Here is a 16,342-nt window from a genome sequence, read left to right on the forward strand (position 1 = left end):
GCCAAGCCTGGTTTGCCATCCTCATCTCAGTTCCACACTGGGTGAATGCAGCATTAATTCCGTAACACTCAGACAAGCGAGAGGACTAAAGAACCCAAGTCCATCATTGGTTTTAGTCCACACTCATATTGGTGGTCATAAAACAAACTTTTTTTGGTCACTTACCTCTAACTACAAACTCATCCCCTTTTTGTTCCCTTGCTCCTACCAACCCTATAATTTACTCTGAATTTTATTGACATCCTTCATGTTTCTGCTGTTCTTCTCCTGTACATTGTTGCTCCCTTTTTTTAAAAAACTCTAGTCTTCAAGTTTACCCTTGCATTGATTTTTGTTTCCCATCACCGTATAGTGTACCCCAAACCTTGGGTACCTACAACCCCTCCTTTGTGCTGCAAAGTGCTGTTCCTCCTACAATTTGGAATAAAAAAGTGTTCACGTGCAATGGTTAGGACAAATTTTTATTCAGACAAAAAAACCCTCGATATTCACTTTTACACGGGAACTGCTAAAATATTGATAAGCAGCAGTTCAACTCTAAGACTAGAAGTTATTTTAGCCAATTAAGTGGGACACATCAAATTGCACTTAATTTCTCAGTATTCAGGCTACTCTGGTTTATTTGTTACTGTGGTTCATAAGTACGTTTAATAAGCAATGATTTCTTTATGATTTACATAATGCCAATACATGGTTTGCCTCAGACATTTTTGTACCTCAGTAGTAGTAGCCATAGCAAGTTTCCGTGCAACATATGGTGTCAGCATTCCAGCCAAGCTTTTCCTTATTGCTGGATTTTCAGGTGTAGCTTGCTCATCAGACAAATACCCTCCAAGACGACTCAAAGCAAGAAGACTGAGTTTGGCAAGACTATTGGCAACTTCCTGTAAATTAAAAATACATACATTTTTAAATAGATGCAGGGGGAGGAATAGCTCAGTGGTTTGAGCATTGGCATACTAAACCCAGGGTTGTGGGTTCAATCCTTGAGGAGGCCATTTAGGGATTTGGGGCAAAAATCTGTCAGGGATGGTATTTGGTCCTGCTGTGAAGGCAGGGGACTGGACTCCATGACCTTCAAGGTCCTTTCCAGTCCTAGGAAATTGAAATGAATGGAGATTGCCTATCAAACCTATTATAAAACTTGAACAGAAACCTGAAGCAGGCTAAATAGAAATAACCTTTTTAAAATCCACTTCCTGAAAATAAAGTTGGCCAATGCTTGTTTTGGCCTGGCATGATCAGAAGCAAATTCAGCTCCTGTAGTTTACATCTCATTTATGTACGAACAGAAATATGCAGACATCTGGACATACTATGAAGTGTCTTTTGCTTTTCTGTGACACCAACAGATATATTGGTGTTATCTCAAAACTATCTGCATCTGCCTGTGTAAAGTCCATGAAGAAAGCCAGGTACATTTGGAGCTTTAAACTGACAAATTCCTTAATTCATAATTTAATGGGATATTTGACCAAAGAATGGCCATTTCCAGAAAAAGATGTTTTTATGAGATATATTAACCTTTGTATAATGATTGAACACTGCACTAAAACATGATATTTTCTGCATCCTGGCAGGGCTCCTCATTGAGCTGATGAGAGAGAGAGAAAGAAACGCAGCATTTTTTAACTTTTTACAACCAGTTCAAGTTATACGATTCTGATATGGAGCAGCCAGTGTCAGAAAAAGCTAACTAAAAAGCTAGTTCTTTGGTCTTGGATTCATTGTGGCTAGTATTTTCTTGTTTACTTTTCTTCCTGGAAAATCTGTATTCTGTGGGGAAATTAATGTTTATAGCTCATTTTGATAAGGTCATTTTATCTATTTCCATTTAAAAACTACATTAACATGTACACTCAACATTAATTCGAGTGAATACTTTACTGTGATACATGTTAGAGGGATGCTGTAATTATCCCAAAACCAAGCATTGTAAACTAGAAAATTCAGAGTTAACATGTTGGAATTTAAGCATAATCTTTAGATACGGAAGTGCTCATTTAAGGCACCCAATCCATATTGACTCTACCCTGTAGGACACTGTACAATTATCATATATATGGTTCCAGATTAGACGCAAGTAACTTAAACCGAAAGTCATGACATTTGGGAGGTATGAAAAATACAACACATTCTAACGGAGGTTGTTGAATCTATGCTAAACAAGCTAAAAACTGAACCTTAAATACATCACAACAGGTACTTCCATAATCCATTCACAACAAATTAAATTACAAGAGAAACTTGTATGTACAGTCAAGAGAAACCACCACTTAAGTCCGATTGTTATTATTTAGGAAATACATTACCAATAGCCATCATAAAGTCTGAGGGTGTCAATTATAAGTTGTTCATAAATATTACCTGCTGATTAGAATCTTCACTCTTCTGAATGCCACTCTCTTCTAGTGTATAGTCATAATTGAAGAGGTAACCAAGTAAATACCATAAGACACCAGCTTGAAACAAATGTGTTTGTAGCCAGTAATCGACAGCAAATGAGCTCACACATTCCACTCCCAAAGAAGCCACTCGTGGAATGTTCTGAGAAAGGAAGGAAGAACTGATATTCAGCATTTTGGTGACTTGAAAATTTTAACTTAATGGAACATTTAAATAGCATACCAGCAAATTCATCAATAGGAAAATACTCTGATTTTGGAGAAATGTCATTTTTAGGATTTTGAATCTCTTAACCTAAACAATGGGAAAGACACTAAAGATCTGCATAAATTGAGAAAATTTGAAGTCTACAGTCTGTGGGGAAGAAAAAAGGCTTACGCTGTTCACGATTTTTGCACAAGTATCTACATAAATAAAGCTTCAGGGGACATATGGCAGAAAACCCTGACTTAATGAAAGCCAGGCAGCTGGGCTACTTGGTTAGCCCTTCCAGCCTAGCACCTGGCAAACAATACCTTTCTAGACCTCCAGGCTCCTGTGCAGCTGGAGACCGGAAACAAGAAAGCCTCTGCTTTCTTGCAGCTGGTAAGTTGTCCTTTTTTTTTGGGGGGGGGGGGGGGGGGGGGGGAGGAAGAGGAAGAGAGGAGAAGAGAGGAGCTATTAAAGTAAAAAATAGTTAAGTCTCCTTAGGTAACTGAATAAGTAGTTACTGGGCAAAACTCTGCTGTTACACCAGTTTAAATTCAGAGTACTACTATTAAAACCCACGGAGAGACTAATTTTCAGAGCTGTGGAGCAGAAGTTGGCTCACTTTCTGGACAGTAAGCCAGGGTGGTGGCCCACAGCCTCCTTCTCACCTCTATGAGAAATATACTAACAGGTAGAAATTTCATCTACTGTAACTGGCACCGGTTCTACTTATTACTTCCTAAAGGCTAGGATTTAAATCTAAGTGGAAATATTTGGAGTCAGAATTTATGGATTTGTCTCCATACAATTTTTAAACCAATTCAATTAAGCTAATGCAAAATTCACTGTGGATGACATGTGAGCTGCTTAAACCTGACTTGTAAGGGTATTGTCTGTAAGTTACAAGATGCAAGCAATGTAAAGGTAAAAGATAAATGTAAAGGTGCAAGCTAAAATGTATATACGACTACACAGGGAATGTACACCATTTAAGTAAGTTTGTTTTAAAAAAAGACACAGTTCAATCAGTGTAAGTGTGCGTGCAGACTAAGCCTTGTATTTTTATCATACGGACTGCAAATATCTATATTATAGGGAAATTCACAATAGTTTGATTCCCAAAATAAGTTCGAGTCCCATAGTGGCTCATTTTCTAGTACAAACACTTAAATATAAAACAAGAGCATTACACCAGCATAGGCATTAAGCTAGAGATCTTACCTTGCCATAATATAGCATTCTACAGAGATCTTTGATGATATTAGGCATTTCAGTGATCTTCTCTCTGCACTCCTCAAACTGAGCTGCCACACCGTAACACTTGCTTATATGCCCACATACCTGCAAACAGAAACACTTTCCTAAGCTACAGAGTTAGTAAACCGTATAGCCCTTGAATAGAAGCTACACAAAGCCTCATAAGAAAATGGCACAAAAGATATGGCCCAATACAGTTAAGCACTATTTGTTTTTAAATGGCTGTATTGCTTACCTGTACAGACATATCATCTGGTTTACTGGAGCGGGTCAAGACTGCCACACAGCGATTAAATGCTTCTTGCAACACCTTTAGGGATTAAAGAGCTAAAAGGGTTAGAATTCAAACTCAAATGAAGTGCCTGTCTGCCAAAGTGTAGCTTTATTAGCTTTAATTCAATAAAGCCTACACAAGCCTACAAATTTACCGCCTGTCAAGGGTTTAACAGCTGTCCTATGCAGCAAAATGACTGATTTTGCTCTTCGGACATTTTACATCTATAAAGGGAGATTTACGCTACTCCACTTTATCGATCCATCATGTAAAGAGGGTCTCTCTAGAAATATCTAACTGCTTCAAAACGCCATAGTGGTCTAAGGTAGTTTTAGAAGATTTTGAATACATCCATTTAATTGTAATCGTAACCTTTTTTCCCCAGATGTGCTATTGAGGCATATTCATTTGAGTAACCAAACCATGCTCAAATTATTTGCTTCCACCTTTTAAAGAAAGTCAGTTTGGGGTTTTTTGCACAAAATAAGCAGAATAGAGAAGCCAGATACAGACAGTGCCATTCCATGAAACAGCCACTAGAACTTGCTCTGGAAGGCAAATGTTATGTAAATCCATTCAAAAGTCATCTTGTGGAGGGATGAATTAATCTATTCCAGGAGGAATCTCAACTGCCATCACCCATTCCATTTCAGAAGAATGAATGGAGAATTCCTGCAAGGAACAGTGGGCAATTGTGTGGCTATTGTGTGTCTAATTTCCTTCCCCTGTTCAAGTGATTATCCAGATGGTTACTACTATCAACCACCAAACTATTAAAATGGCTGTGCTTCAGGGTTTCTTTGGGTTTACCTCTATTCCATTCTCTCTTCTCAGCTCTTCTGCATTAAGTGCTGAACAATTGACTGTGTGGAAAGCCAGCTCTGCAGCAGCAGGCAACAAAGGAGATTCCTTGGAAAACAGAAGATCATCTGAAGTTTCTAGGGTAATGGTCTTAATCAGCATGGGATAGCCTGCGTATTTGTAAGGTTTCAAATCTAAAGGATAAACAGAAACTCAAATGTAGCAAATTTGATACATTTAGACACCTTGTTGATAGCTGAGAATTTAATCTTGATCTGCTTCAGATTTACACTTTCACAAAATGTTTTCTCCTTCAGAGTAAAGCTGGGTGAACAATGCAGATTCATCTGACAAGTAGGATTATTTCTGGAATTCTTGAGATTTGTGCCGTAATGCACAAAAAACAGTCTACCTTCTTCCAGCTGATCTCAAGAAATTGAATAAAAACGTTCAAGTAACTGTTTACATTACTAGTCAGTTTTAGTAAGTGAATACTAAATCTGGAAGGTTGCTCAAGTCCTTTATATTTAACATTACAGAATGAGGTTGCTGAAACTTGAGTCTATTGCAACCAAGAGCAGTTAAATTTGTTTACTCGCATTGGGCATCAAACTCTTTGAATGGGTTTCAAAATGAGCCTAAGTGCCATTCTAAGGATACTTTTAATTTGCTATAGAACAAGGTAATCAATATGTCAATGTAGCATTTGATTTAATACATCTGACTGAATATTATGGGTGATACAAGTCATGATATACAGTTGTAGTACTCAACATGTCACACTGCACACATGTACTTTATAGACGCTAAGACAATTGTATTTTTAGTTAACACACATGGTAATATAATGGGCCCCAAGGACTCTTTTGTAAAGAGTTGTTCGACTACTGAGCTATCCATTCTCCCTGCAGAGGGGGAGGCTTGTGTTGGAGCTGGGTACAGGCGGCCCCCAACTGGCTACATGATCAGTTCCTGGAGAAGCATCGCAAGTTGGGGGTGTCTTTACTCAAACCCGCATTTACAATAGGCGTCGTGCACCACGGACGTAAGCCGGGTTTTTTTGGCCCCTTTCACACTTACAAAAATGACAGTAAGTGCAGGGGAGTCGCAACTCGTAAGGTGGGTGGTTTCCTGTATATGCAGAGTCTATGCCTCCTAGGGACACCAGGGGGAACCCTGACTGGAATGATGCAGTCAGTTTCTAACTCCCTTTGGGTTGAGTATTGTGAAGAGTAGAACAGAACAGAGAACCTTAGTACATTTAAAAATGAGAAAAAGTCACTACTTTTATTTTTAGAACCATTTAAGTGACATTTCGTGAATACCAGAGTTTTCTTTGAGCACACATTCTCTGCCATGACTGAAAAAATCTTTTAGTCATTTCCAAAACAGGCAAATGCAATAAAGTTGTGTTGCTAAATGTTCACTGCCTTGTTGCCATCTGACGAGTCAAAGCACTTGAAAATGCTAATTGAATAAAATTACTTGTCAGCCACAATTACAATACTAACTATGAGTTTCCACCACAGTGAAAAGTGAGACTGTGTCCACAACTGAAACTAATCACACAGAAGTTATGATTCCTATTAGAGTTTTACTAGAAAAAGAACATCAACATGATAGCATGGAGAGGTAGATTAAACTAGGTATGTTCTTCATTTAACTTTTACTCTGTTATCAGTAAGACTTCCAGATATGAAAATATCATGGTATTTTCACCCTCAGGAAAAAAAAATCAAAATTAATGCATTAATAAATCAAAGGCATTTCAAACAGCTCTGAGAAATACAGTAGAAGTGATATTTCTGAGTCAGTATACTCACCTTCTTTGTGTCTGTTGAAAAGGATGCTTTGAGCTTTCAGAATCAAGATGATATTCTCTGGATCTGGGCCATCCACCATTTTGGCTGATTTTGTGCATAAGAACTCATATGCTTTATTCACTTTTTCAAACATATCCTGCAGACAATATGAACAATGTCAAGCTGTTATCTAGCAGAACCTATTCACTGAAGTCTCAAAACTCACTGGCAGTTTCAATGTATTATCCCTATTTTGCTTTGATAACTGTAAACAATGACATCAGATATATTATATCCTACTGCAAATAAAATGTCAAGAGAGTATAACATTGGAGAAGACACTGAAAAACAGCAACTGTATATTGCTATAGTAATCCTTTTGGCTCACAGATCACTGAAAGACCTAATAGAAACGAAGTGAAGATGCAAACCTGTATGTGTTAGTCTTATCAGTGAAAAGACTGATAATGTGATTTAACAAGTTTATGGCTTTACTGCGGAATCAAGTGAGTGGAAAAGTGGGCTGTAAGAGCAAATTTTTTTTTTTTTTTTTTTTTTTTTTTTTTAACAGACAGGTGAGTTTGGCAGTTAACATTAAGTTGCAGATTATCTTTAACTATTCTGCATTTAAACTCTTCTACCCTCAAAACCCTACAAGATTATATGCAATACATGTCATTTCCCGGCACGAGGAAATGAAATTAATTGGTATTTAAGAGTCCCTCAGGAAAAGTGTTTGGTAAGTATGTAGTATTCCAATTAAAATGTTACAACTTGTATTACTTTAAAGTTCATGCACGTGTATTCGGGAAGAAAGTTACTTGCTCTAAAACTCTACCAGTGTAAGTATTCATCAAAAAAAAAAACCCCATGAGACAAACCCATTAAACCATAATCTCAAAGCCATAGTACAATACATACCCTCCCTTCTGGATTCTTGTCAGGGTGATATTTTTGTGCTAATCTGAAATAGGCTTTTCTGATCTTGCTCTCATCATGCCTATCAGATGAAGATAGAGAATTTGTTTTATTGAAATGTTCTATATATAATGCAACTATTCTCATACCGAAAGTGAATAAGAACTAACATTTCCAAAACTACCAGCCTCCAGAGATCAAAAGTCACGAGTCACCCGCCTCCCTCCAAATCTTTTTTTTTTTTTAATCTATAGTCTCTCTTGATTTAACTTCTCTACTCCTTCAATGTGCCAATGATCATTTTAGATTAAAAAGTCAAACTTCAATGCACATTTCTCCCTGGCTGGAAAGATGCAGACTTGTCCTTAAACCCTGCCCCTCAAGACATGAAAACTGCCATCCATTTTCTGTTACTGTCTGAATTTTCCCACCTAATTCTGTCCCACCTCCCATATTTCCCTTCCATGCAAGGACTATATGAGCTGGAAAATGAACAGTGAGCATCCAAAAAATATCAGACACTCTCTTTGTACCAAGTTTCCCAATTATTTTTCACTATTTCCACACCAGTCATGATTTTATAGACCTCTATCATATCCCCCTTAGTCTCCTCTTCTTAACTGAAGAGTCAAAGTCTTTTAAATCTCTTTTCATACGGCACCCATTACAAACCCCTAATCATTTGTTGCCCTTTTCTGAATCTTTTCCAATGCCAATATATATATATTTTTTTAAAAAGATGAGGCGACCACATTTGTGCACAGTATTAAAGATGTGGGTGTTCCATGGTTTCATATAGAGCCACCATGGTTTTATATAGAACCTTCTATAACTAAGCTCAGTAATTATAAACAATGTAATACTCACATTCTAAATTTTGTAAATGCTTGGATCACTTTGTAGATTTTGATCAACTGCATAACTATTACAATCAAGTTTAAAATTTCACTACGACCGTTCAAATAGCTAAAACAAATTATGTTTCTCTCCTGCTGCACTAGTATCTCAGCCACAGAACTTCCATGGAGTTCCACCTCCCCACCTTTCATTGCCCTTGAACCGCCTTCTGCTTCTCCTGAGAGGAGGCCATCATTAAGGCATGATTCAATGACAATGGCAGGTCTGTGTCCTGAGCTCCATGACTCTTGCAGAGCTCTGCTCATGTATACAGCTCCTGGAAAGAAGGATGTGGGAGGGGTGTAACTGCAAGAACAGAGGAGCTTCCAGTCTTCATGGAAGTGCCACCCAAAGGCACAAAAGTCCTGTGTTTTACAGTTAGTTGTGGCTGCTATGAATACAATTACAAAGAACAGTTACCATTACAGCACTACTCATTCTACTTCAAGTGTTCTCCAATGGCTGAATTTGGGGTGACAAAAAAATCCTAGCTTGGCAACAAGACTCCCTACATAAATAGCAAGCACCATAAGAACATTGTGCCTTCCTCCACACTCTGTTTCCACAATGGGCTGACATTTCCAAAAGGCATTGACAAAGGCCAAATAAGAAACTACAGCCCATTACCCTAATCATGCATTTCCATACAAGCACTGAAGGACAATAAGGCTATGTCTAGACTACAAGCATCTTTCAAAAGAGGCTTTTACAAAAGAATCTTTCAAAAAACCTTCTTTCGAAAGAGATCTAGACAGCAACCAGTTTTTTCGAAAAAAGAGCTGCTTTTTCAGAAGAGCACCCAGGCAGTCTGGATACTCTTTCGAAAAAGCACTGTTTGCAGTCAATAACGCATTTTTCGAAAGAGCACTTTTGAAAAAAAGCGTTATTCCTCATAAAAAGAGGTTCTCTGTGGTCGAAAAAATTGCCGCATTCTTTTGATTTAATTTGGAAAGAACGCGGCAGCAGTCTCGATGCAGGTGAAGTTTTTTCGAAAAAAACCCTGTAGCCAGGGTCCTTCCAGGTAAACTGATTATCTTGTAATACATCACTGATAGTCTGTGAGGTTGATCAGGAGGATCACAAGAAGGCAAGCATGGGCAGAAAGAAAGAGGGGAGGTGGATCTTGGGCCCAGTAAGGACAGGCCAAAGCCCAAATTGCTCCCAGAGTGATGAGGTTTTAAATCCTTCCCTTTGTCTTACAGGTATTTTCACATGAATCTGTACATCTAACGATTTTTCCATGAGTTAAGGATGCACATTTAGACATCTCCTTGCAAAACGTGTGGTACTTGCTCATACTGTCATGTAGTCCCAGAGAAGTAAACCATAAACCAACAAATCAACAGCTTTGATAGAGCTCACTGTGCAACAGCTACTGGGAGGCTTGGGGGGCCTGGCACTAATTTCACAGCCTATGCAACTCTACTTCAGGGTCCCCCCTGGAAACAGGAATGCCAAACATGAAGGCTGTATCTGGAATGTATGCTTACATCTTCAGAAAGGGTTAGAGTCTGCCCTGCCCTGCCCCAGAAGCTAAAGAGTACATGAGACCCCAGGTTTGTATCCAGTACAGCAGTCTGGGAAGAACTCAGATTAAAAACATTTCCCCAAGTTAATGGAAGCATCACTTAACAGAGCTTACCTCCAAATCAAAGAGTTTGGGATTTTTTTCAGCATTTATTCCATGAGGGATAAAAGGTAGCCAATGTCATTAGTATCATTTACATGCCTGAACCATAATGCCATCTGACAAATGGTTTTTAAAGATCTCTAGCTTTCGGTACCAGAAACGGAGATCATAGCTTCAATTTATCTGGAATAACTTATAATATGCAACTGCTATTGTGTTTTATATTAGCGTTAATTCTGTTTTAGGAAGTAATGGCAACTTACTGTCCTTGTCCTTTAGGAAGATTAAGAACTTCATAAGCATCATCTGTTGACATTGTAGGTGGCTTCTTTTCTACCTCCTTCTTCCAAGCCTCCAGAGTATCTTTTAACAATTTAACCTGAAATTTAAAATCCATTTAGGATATTATGGCCTGTGTCAAGCATACTTGTAAGCACTTGATAATGAAGTAATGCCTATCAAGGGATTCTGGTACCTTGAAGTTCCTGGTGAATGGATTAACTGTTTTAATTAAATCTCTCCAACAGTCACTGGAATGGTGTATATTAGCTCATTTGAACACAGGCAGTGTTGCCTATTTGAGTTGCTTACAAATAAAGCTGTCCTCCAGTTTGTGGATAAACGCTAATATAGGTAGCGACACGTAGTGCAGAGGTGACATTTTTTAATGTTATATGCTAACAGCACTTAAACATTCCTATTAAGGATAAAAACACCTATAAAAGCACTTAACTTGGGATTCTGATTTTGCTCTACTCCAGTTTTCTGTTCTTAAAAATGTTACATTTAAATTTGAAGTGTGTTGTACCTAAAAGAGATGATGATCTCCTAGGTTTGTGTGTAGGATTCCATTTAGAGATTTTGTACATTGGTAAATTACTGATAAGTCTCAGTTCTAGTGCGAACATGATGTTTTTAGACCGATCTTATCATTTGATTACTAGATGTTAACTGAACCCTGCCAACTAGCTTTGTTCCAACTTTTCATAGTTTCAACTTGAAATTGACATTAAGTTTCAGTGAGTAATTTAAGACAAGGAAATCATTCCTCCATAGTATTTTGTAAACCAAGCACTGCAGCTTCATGATTGTACGTACAGGGAGTAATTGATAACACAAGATCTTTAGTTTCACTGTACTACTGAGGTGAACTGCAAACATGAACAGAGTATCTACACAAAGGGGTAGTTGTGTTAGTCTAACTTTAAAAACAAGTAATCCTGCGGCACCTTAGAGAATAACAAAAATATAGAGTGTGCAAAACCCACTTCTGCAGATGTATTTTTGCTAGTCTGTAAGGTGCTACTGGACTACTTGCTTTTAGAATACCTACACTTCACTCTAGTCTTAACCCCACTATCATTCACAAAGGAAAAACATTGCCAAACTGTTTTTAGAGGTACATTCTTTAAGCACGGGTTAATTTACCTGTCTGCATGAGATGAGCTACATCCCAGACTGTTTTACGTGAGGCTGAAACCGGTCTACTTTATGAGGACACAGGCAAACCAAGTTACTCAGGTGCCAGCAGCCCTCCAGTGTCCTCCTCACAATGCCCCAAAAGGATTCTATCCCAATTTACTGGGAAAGTCTTATAGAATCTCAGCACAAAGAATCAAGGGTTATGTTCCCAGGCACACAAGCACAGACACAGCAATGCAGATATGTCTTTGCTGTTGTGATGCTTTCATCCATGCTAGGCTAAGTGAGGTACCAATCCCTGGGTTAACTGTCAGTGTGGACAGCCATCTATGTAGTCTAAATCTATGTTGTTCCTCACACTTCTAAAGTAGCTTTTAATTCTTAGAGAACATCAGGTTATCTATGTGGCTTTATCCTTTTATTCCTAGGGTTAGAACAACTCAATTAGCCATACATTAACAAACCCACGGGATGTTAAGTGGTTACACCTATTTGTAACCTCAGGTTAGGAACTGTTGAACCCTGTGTTCCAACCTCAGGCACTAGCATCTAAATGTTTTATGAGGATGGACTAAGACTTCCTAGCATCTTCCCAAAATTAGGCTGTCCTAGTCTTTTGTTCATGAGGCACTGTGGGAAACATTCCTGTCCTCCAGATTTGGCTGCCCAGAGGATTGAGTCTGCCTGTAGGATCATGGGATATTTTGGTGGAATCCCAGAGCACAAGTGCAATGGAGCTATCTCTACAAACTGCGAAGCAACGTGGATTAAACCCTGGGTAACGGCTTGACTCAGGCTCAGACCACCCATCCCCTTTGGGGTTCTGGGACGGAGGCAGAGCCCTGGTTAATATTTGTGTATAGATGGAAGAAGTCTGGGCCTTGAGCCTGAATTCAAACCCTGGGCTTACAGCAACTTTTGAAAATATGAGCAGACATATCTGGTTGTTAGATCAGAAAAATAGTTTCACACCATAATCAAGAATTCAGTAGGCAATTCAGTTATATTCTTGTTTACCCAATACTGATTTTTAGTTCAGCATGCAAAATTTACAGGACCTGGCTGAGGTACATTGAGGTTTATGGAAGAAACTAGGTTTCAGGCCAACTATTAAGGCAATTTACCACTCCTGTTTCTTCGTTTTAGAAATCCTTCAGTTTTGTTTAGTTTTTGCATATGTTCTCTAGACATAGAACTGCAGAACAATTTCTGACTTACAGGATCTTTAATTGGCCAGTCTGGAAATCTGAGTGTATCACACAGGTGTTTGAGGTAATAAATATTACAGAACAGCTCATTCTCCAGTTGTGGATAGTTGATAACTGGTATGGGGCAATATTGGTACAGTGCTCTTGTATTACTTTGAAGACGAGGGGTGAAGTCAGCAAGGTGAGCAGCAATCTTCTCTATCATAAGGCGCCTGTGAATTTCAAACATCAAGAATTATACAAATACTAGATTCTGGTCAGATGCTTTTCATAAGTACACTATTATGCCAGTTACCTGCATTATTTGACAAGGACTTAGTGTCCATAGCCAGCCATATTTTCTTGAACAGATGAAAAGTAAGTTATGAAATTTGGGACACTACGGTCCTATAATTTCATGTGACTGGTTTTAATAAGACACCAAAAAGAAAAAAGAAAAAGAAAAAAACAGAAGGTGTGTACTCAGTTCTGCCTACTCACGTGCCTATTTGAGAGCTGCCTAAAATTTGTTTTAACACTAAAGATTTAGAATTATGTAAAAAGATGCCCATTTAGAAAGATTTGCCATGCTTTGTATGGGAAATGCCCTAGCAACTACAGTTATGGTAGCCAGACATAACTTAAGTTATTTGCAGTGCCATATAGTTTACAGAAGAAATCATGAGGAATGATCACTCCAGAGACAGGTAACATCTGTCACACTAATAAAGCAGGACACTGGTTTGCTTCATGCCTGTCTGAGTATTCAAAAGGAAAAAGAGCATGACTGTTCCATGACACTGATATTTGCACCACAGGCTTCTTTTGCAGAAAGATTTTGTGCCATTTTGTTACCTGACTTTGTGACATGAATAGAAGGCTCAAAACATAGTTGAGACGACAGGCTCTAAGTGCTATTATATCTATGTAATGGCAATCAACCCCCCTTTGCTCAAGATGCAATATATAGTATACCCATTAATACTGGTCAAACTACAGTGTACAGGCAGTTCCTGGGTTACATGGATCCGACTTACATCGGATCCCTACTTACAAACGGGGTGAGGCAACCCCACACTAGCTACTTCCCCCCCAGCAGACCAGGGAGACGCGGAGCGGCTTTTCTCAGCAGACACCTCAGCTTGAGAATAAAGGACTGAGGGAAGTGAGGTGTGGGAGAATAAAACTGAGCTCTGGAGAAATGTTTGGCTAGTTTCCCCTACAATATGTACCACTTCCGACTTACATACAAATTCAACTTAAGAACAAACCTACAGTCCCTATCTTGTACGTAACCCGGGGACTGCCTGTATATGCAGTTAATACAGGTTTAATCAAAAGATTGGATCCCCTATTTAACAGGAAACAGATAGAGTTACCTCATTTCATTGCTCCAAATTGCTTCCGGAGTGTCAAATTCACCAAGAAAAATTTCAGAAAATTTTTCTGGCTCATAGTTTTCTAAATAACACACCATTGCCTCAGGAAGGATATGTCCCAGTATACTTCTTTGAACTATATCTTGCCCTTTGGTCTAAAATGAAAGAATTTAACAAGATGTGGTATTTGCAAGTTAAGTTGTAGTTTTATCAGTCATTGGACAATTAAACAGGAAAGCCTTATCTTAGTGTTAGAGTAGAATTAAATTGATAATACATTAAATTTATTTGTATACTTTTTTTTTTACACAGCTTCAAGTATGCAAAATAGTTGATAGTTATTAGCAGCTACTTAAATTTAAGAGTGGCTAAGGATGTTTTTTTAAAAAAAGGATGCTGCCAATAAGTCATCTTCATATCACTTGTAAACAACAAAACAAGGCTAAGCATAATATACTGTAAGTCACAGCTGTTAACTCCTAATAGCCATAGAACTTTAAAATAATATCAGTTCTATCTCAAGGGCAGTGAAGCATCCTCCTCAGAGATATGAAGCAGTGGACTATAAAGACACTAATCTTAAGGTCATGGTTCAGCTTATAAGTGGAAAGCATGCATCACACACTAAAATTCACCGCAGAATATTTTGTGGCTGCTGGCAAAACTGAACTAGCAGCAAGTTTCTCTCCAGAGCTCGAAGTCATCACTAGTCCTAAGTCTGAGATATCTAATATTTCTAAAAGCTAAACAGACAGGTTTAACTATATTGTTTACTGGTCAAATTTCTTGTTGCTACGTCAATGATCTAGTGTAAGTTTGAAGAGGTTAACAAGCAATGAGAGTCAATTTTTTGTCATCATGAAGTAAAAAAATCTGATGTGAACTAGCATCTGATGTGAACTTGATATTTATTATACCTTCAATGAAGTAGATCAGTGCATTGGTAAGTTACACTGGTTTGCAGCACAAAGCAATGTTCTTGGATCCTGCTTATAAGAATGCTAACTCAGTAAATTTAATTCAGAGGCATGGTACGACATGTAGACACACAGTATCACAGCAATGTAACTGCAGCTCTAAAATGGCTTTTGTAAGATTCAGTTTTTATATGGTTTAAAATTTGAGTGACTAAAAAAGAATACTGCTTGGCAGTGTATGGCAGGCCTTCTATTTCAGAAGAAAAAAAAAGGCTTGAGAAAAACACCAGACTAGTATGGTAAGCAACTTCTGGATACCATCTGCTCACTGGGTTAACACTAACATAAGCTGATTAGGTAAATTAAAATGCACTCTCTACAAGGACAATGTATCCTCTTTTAAAAAAAAAAAAGAGTAAGCAAGTAGTAATACCCACAAGCACGACTTTTCCCACAGTTAAGGTCTTAGTTTGGATCAACGTAACTCTACATAGTTTAAGCTGCAATCAGGTTTCCATTGTAAACGCTATTTGACCTTTCCCCTACCAAAAGGTGACAAAAAATAGTCAAACTCAAAATTGTAATGTTAGGTCCTGGCCAAAGAATTTTTTCTGCAAAGTTTAAGATGACTTGGACAAGGAATCAGACATAACCAAGTTCTTCATTTTTGCCACTCCATATCAAAACATGAGAAAAAAAGACTTAGTTCACTGGATTCTGTTAGCTTGATATTTATTAGGCATTGGGTTCCTCCAAGTGAAAAAGCCCTGTGTGCACACAAACACCATTCGCCTGAGACATCTGGTTAAACTATAAAAAAAAATGTAAAGGCTCACTGTATTGGCCAATCCAGAAGGTACTACAAATTCATCTTTGCTTGAAGTTGTACTCACCTCAGTTACAAAGAGTAAATAGGTGACACTTCAAATGCCAGTTGCAGCCATCCTAGCTGCAACTTAGGAAGATAGAGGCCATACAAGCTATAAAACATCTATGATGACTTTTACTCATCTATTAGATGAAGATAATGGAGTCCATTAGACTTTCCCTATATTCAACGGCAGAGAAAAACCAATGTGCCCCCCCTATTATTTCAACAGGTTTCTAGTTAAGGTTTTTCTTTAAAACACTGGCTTACAATGTCCCATTCGAAATGTTCTAAGAACAAAAAAAAAAAAAAAAAATTCAGTCTCAGAAAAGTGAGGTAAGTGAACACGAAGACTCGAGAAATGCAAAAACAGGTAGGTCTAGGGAAATCCCATT

General features: G+C 38.1%; 1 protein-coding gene across 2 annotated transcripts in view; it reads right to left on the reverse strand.

Moving 5' to 3' along the window:
- DNAJC13 (DnaJ heat shock protein family (Hsp40) member C13) overlaps positions 1-16,342 on the reverse strand; it is an 87,204-nt gene that overhangs the window by 19,630 nt on the left and 51,232 nt on the right. For both annotated transcript variants that reach the window (XM_075921899.2, XM_075921900.2), the window contains 10 exons: positions 14,163-14,317; positions 12,815-13,016; positions 10,438-10,553; positions 7,651-7,729; positions 6,751-6,886; positions 4,937-5,121; positions 4,088-4,162; positions 3,817-3,936; positions 2,368-2,547; positions 717-884 (listed from right to left, as the gene is read on the reverse strand). In XM_075921899.2, coding sequence (XP_075778014.2) covers positions 717-884; positions 2,368-2,547; positions 3,817-3,936; positions 4,088-4,162; positions 4,937-5,121; positions 6,751-6,886; positions 7,651-7,729; positions 10,438-10,553; positions 12,815-13,016; positions 14,163-14,317 — 1,416 coding nt within the window. The remainder of the gene's footprint in view (positions 1-716; positions 885-2,367; positions 2,548-3,816; positions 3,937-4,087; positions 4,163-4,936; positions 5,122-6,750; positions 6,887-7,650; positions 7,730-10,437; positions 10,554-12,814; positions 13,017-14,162; positions 14,318-16,342) is intronic.

The sequence above is a fragment of the Pelodiscus sinensis genome, chromosome 2, assembly GCF_052426305.1.
Source record: "Pelodiscus sinensis isolate ZL-2025 chromosome 2, ASM5242630v1, whole genome shotgun sequence".
NCBI classification, from domain to species: domain Eukaryota; kingdom Metazoa; phylum Chordata; order Testudines; family Trionychidae; genus Pelodiscus; species Pelodiscus sinensis.